General features: G+C 39.6%; 2 protein-coding genes across 2 annotated transcripts in view; one reads left to right on the plus strand and one right to left on the minus strand.

Annotated features, from left to right (window-relative positions):
* LOC104725740 (centromere-associated protein E-like) overlaps positions 1-1,960 on the plus strand; it is an 8,587-nt gene extending 6,627 nt beyond the window's left edge. The window contains exons 7-8 of the mRNA XM_010444450.2: positions 15-1,481; positions 1,563-1,960. Coding sequence (XP_010442752.1) covers positions 15-1,481; positions 1,563-1,785 — 1,690 coding nt within the window. The 3' untranslated portion in view covers positions 1,786-1,960. The remainder of the gene's footprint in view (positions 1-14; positions 1,482-1,562) is intronic.
* LOC104725739 lies at positions 1,982-4,255 on the minus strand. The gene is made up of 3 exons (XM_010444448.1): positions 4,064-4,255; positions 2,159-3,829; positions 1,982-2,089 (listed from the first exon to the last, which is right to left on the minus strand). The coding sequence occupies exons 1-3, from the start codon at positions 4,223-4,225 to the stop codon at positions 2,033-2,035; spliced, it is 1,890 nt and encodes a 629-aa protein (XP_010442750.1). The 5' UTR covers positions 4,226-4,255; the 3' UTR covers positions 1,982-2,032.

Consider the following 4,263-nt stretch of genomic DNA (forward strand, 5'->3'; position numbering starts at 1 on the left):
AAGCAGTCTTTAAGGAAACAGGCGACAAAGGAGAGCAAACGGATACAGGAACTGTCGAGGGAAGTTAGTTGTCTCAAGGGTGAAAGAGATGGAGCTCTGGAAGAGTGTGAAAAGCTCAGGGTGCAGAACAGTAGAGATGAGGCTGATGCTGAAAGCAGGTTGAGATGCGTAAGCGAAGATTCGAGTAATATGATTGAGGAGATTAGAGATGAGCTGAGTTGTGAGAAGGATTTGACGAGTAACCTTAAGTTGCAGTTGCAGAGGACACAAGAGTCAAACTCTAATTTGATTCTTGCTGTGAGGGATCTCAATGAGATGTTGGAGCAGAAGAACAGTGAGATATCTTCTCTGAATAGCTTATTAGAGGAGGCTAAGAAGCTTGAAGAAGATAATGGAATGGATTCTGGAAACAGTGAGATAGATACACTAAAGCAACAGATCGAAGATTTAGATTGGGAGTTAGAATCTTACAGGAAAAAGAACGATGAACAAGAAATTCTATTAGATGAGCTTACGCGGGAATACGAGTCCTTAAAGGAGGAGAATTACAAAAACGTATCCTTAAAATCAGAGCGACAAGAATGCTCAAATGCTGAAGATGACTTCTCGGATTCCAAGGATGTTATAGACGAATTGAAATCTCAGATAGAAATATTGGAAGGCAAACTGAAGCAGCAATCGTTGGAGTATTCTGAATGCTTGATTACAGTTAATGAACTTGAGAGTCAAGTGAAAGAGTTAAAGAAAGAATTGGATGATCAAACACGGGCTTTTGATGAAGATATTGATACAATGATGCGGGAAAAAACTGAACAAGAGCAGAGAGCCATCCAAGCAGAGGAGAATCTGAGGAAAACAAGATGGAAAAACGCTATAACAGCAGAGCGGCTTCAAGAGAAATGCAAGAGGCTTACTCTTGAAATGGAATCGAAGCTGAGCGAGCATGAGAATCTGACGACAAAAACATTGGCTGAAGCAAACGACCTTCGTCTGCAAAAGAAAAATCTTGAGGAAATGCAAGAGCAAGCACATAACGAGATTACACAACAGAAAGAAATAAAGAGGCACGTGGAAGAGAAGAACGAAGCTTTGTCAATGAAAGTCCAGATGCTTGAAGGTGAGGTACTGAAGCTCACAAAGCTGAGAGATGAATCGAGTGCAGCAGCTACTGAAACAGAGAAGATCATACAAGAGTGGAGGAAAGAAAGAGATGAATTTGAGAGAAAGTTGGCTTTGGCTAAAGACGAAGCCAAGACAGTGCAGAAAGAGTTAACTCTCACTAAGTCATCAAATGATGAAAAAGAATCCAGGCTCAGGAATTTGAAGACAGAAGTAGAAGGTCTAAGCCTACAGTACAGTGAATTACAAAACAGCTTTGTTCAAGAAAAAATGGAGAATGATGAATTGAGAAAACAAGTATCAAACTTGAAAGTCGATATTCGCAGAAAAGAAGAAGAAATGACTAAAATCCTAGATGCAAGGTATGTGGAAAATAAACGAACTAAATTGACATGTTACATTTCAGTTGTGAATATTTAACTTATAACGATCAACAATTACAGGATGGAAGCAAGGTCAAAAGAAAACGGACACAAAGAGGAGACTCTAACAAAGATATCAGATGAATTGGCGTATTGTAAGAACAAAAACAGTTCAATGGAGAGAGAGTTGAAAGACATGGAAGAGAGATATTCAGAGATAAGCCTGAGATTTGCAGAGGTAGAAGGAGAAAGACAACAACTTGTGATGGCTGTCAGAAACCTCAAGAATGGTAAGAAGTTTTAGTATATGTATGTTGCTGCGAGTACAATTGCTGTAACATCATAGTAGAATTTACTATATAACTTGTGTTGTTAATAGAATTGGTTTCTCTCATATAAACATTATTTAATAACCTTGTCAAGAAATTAATATTTTTCTCTGAAATAAGTGAAGCTTACATAAGATTTTGAGATGCTCACCTTCAAATCTGATCATCCACATTGAATCTCCACTAATGTTAGTTTCCAATTGCTACGCCGTGTTTGCTTCTTTACTTCCATACCAGTTTTGTTTGGCCTTCAGTTCCATTCCCTGAGAAAGATAGAGACTGGAAAGAAAACACAGTGTTAAAGCATGAACAAATCTCACTTATATAGGGATCATATATAATGAATACCTGTTTTGCTCGCTTATCAATTGGTGTCCATGACCTGAGAGGAGAGTAAAATCTGTCGTTTATTGGCGAGGCTGAAGAGTTCTTTGACCGCTTCTGCTTTTTCTCTTCTTGAAGTTTGTTGCCTCCTTTATACTTGAAAAACTCGAGCATGGAAGGACTCTTTCTCTTGGTACTTGCTTTCTTTATGTTTCCTGGAGTCTCCAAACTAGAGGGAGGAACATAATAAGGAAGAGATTGTTGTTGTCTCCTTGCTCTGCTTCTTTCTCGAGCTCTATTAATAAACTCAATCGTCCAAGGAGAACCTTGTACTGGATTTGAAGAACGGATTGAGTTTGATAGTGGGGATCCACCGAAATGTGATATCTCTTCTCTAAATGGAAGCTCTGTCGTGGGAACTGCAGATCTTCGTGTTAAGACCTCCTCCAAAAGGGTCCTTTGGCGTTTTGCTGGATAGCTGTCAACAAAGCCACGTACAGAAGCACTGTTATCATATTTTGAATCTTTCTCGGTGGTGAATCTTTCAGAACTCGAGTCAACGTCAGCCGTTTTTGGGAAGTTAGGCTGGAGATATTCAAAGAAAGATAACTTCCTTGCAGATTTTGATTTTCTTGGAAGTTCGTCTTCATCAACATCAGAAACTATTGGAGAAAACCTATTATAACCAGGAGAAGGCGGGAAGTCTTCCTCGAGATACTTATCAGCTCTGTCGATCACTTCACCTTTGTAGTCTGAGTTCCTATTGTCATGCAAGTTAAAATCTCCCCTCACTGGAAGTTTATATCCTCTGTTCGGGCTTATGAATTCGTCTTTACTTGGGAAACTCCAATCTTCCAGTTCAGGAATTCCAGGAAGACTGTCTTCCACTGAAAAGTCAGGTAGATCTTTTCCCCAAAACCGGTCCTTTGATGATGAACCAGGTCCTGACTTCTTCTCAAATCTCTCGGGATTTTTAACTGGCCAAGATTCATTGTGATGAATCATCCCACAAGATGTGAACGGTGCATCCGAGAATTCAGTGACAGGGTCAAAATCAAATATCTCATGATCTCTAGATGACCAAGAATCGTCAAGTTGGAAATCCCCTGAAGGCTTGAGCTGCGCATCAGCGAATTCTTTCGAGGGAGCAAAATGGACCAAGTCTTCCATATCTATCCTATTTTTCTCAGCACTGTGGTGATTCTTTTTCGAACCAGAATGAACAGTGACATGGTGTGTGTCTGAGTCAGGTCCAGAAGATACTGAAGAAGAGCTGTCTGTCATTACAGATTTGGAGTCCTCCCTCGCACCGTATCTGCATAGTGAACTAAATAGATCAACACTCTCTTCAGGTACATGATACTTTTTCATCCTTTCAACTTTGTTACTATATGGGAGCTTCATGAATTCGAGAAGTAATCCAGAAGATGACAGAATTACTTGAGCTGTAAGTGGATTCACGGACGGAAATTTGGTGAGAAATGATTCGGCAAGAGATTCTGACTCGGGCATTTTGACAGGGAGTTTGGACAACTTAACGGAAGATTTGATACACCTCAATATAATTTCATCAGTTAAATCAGCTGACGATGAGCAAAACAACTGTAAACTGATTCCCAGGCTACCAGCTGCTGCATACAGTTCATCAGACGAATCCATTATTGTAACTAGGAAGGCGGGTTCCCCCTCAAAAACCTGTAGGAAAAATAAAATTATTTTTTTAAGTTCTCTGGCTCACTCTCCAGTTTAGACGTAAATGTTGCAGCGACTTGGTACAAGAGTGAATAGCAAACATCTAGTGAGTTTGTAATCATAGATTTAGCGAAATATTAGAAGATGATTCATAAAGTGAAAGATAATCCATATGTATAGTGCAATGTTCCCACAAAAGAATGGCAAAAAGCAAAGTTCAGTGGAATTTAGATTTACCATGATGCAGCTGTTAAAACTGAAACTCAATGACGTCAAAACATTGGTTGCGATATCTCCAATCCATGAAAGTGAGCTTGAGGAAGTACCAATAGTAGCAGCTGACTTCTTACTAAAATCTTCACAATCATACCAGAGTAGGCAAACTGCAGTACTTAGCATCAGGTCCACAGGTAGATCTGAATCACGCTCCACAACTT

The sequence above is a fragment of the Camelina sativa genome, chromosome 11 (assembly GCF_000633955.1).
Source record: "Camelina sativa cultivar DH55 chromosome 11, Cs, whole genome shotgun sequence".
Classification (NCBI taxonomy): domain Eukaryota; kingdom Viridiplantae; phylum Streptophyta; class Magnoliopsida; order Brassicales; family Brassicaceae; genus Camelina; species Camelina sativa.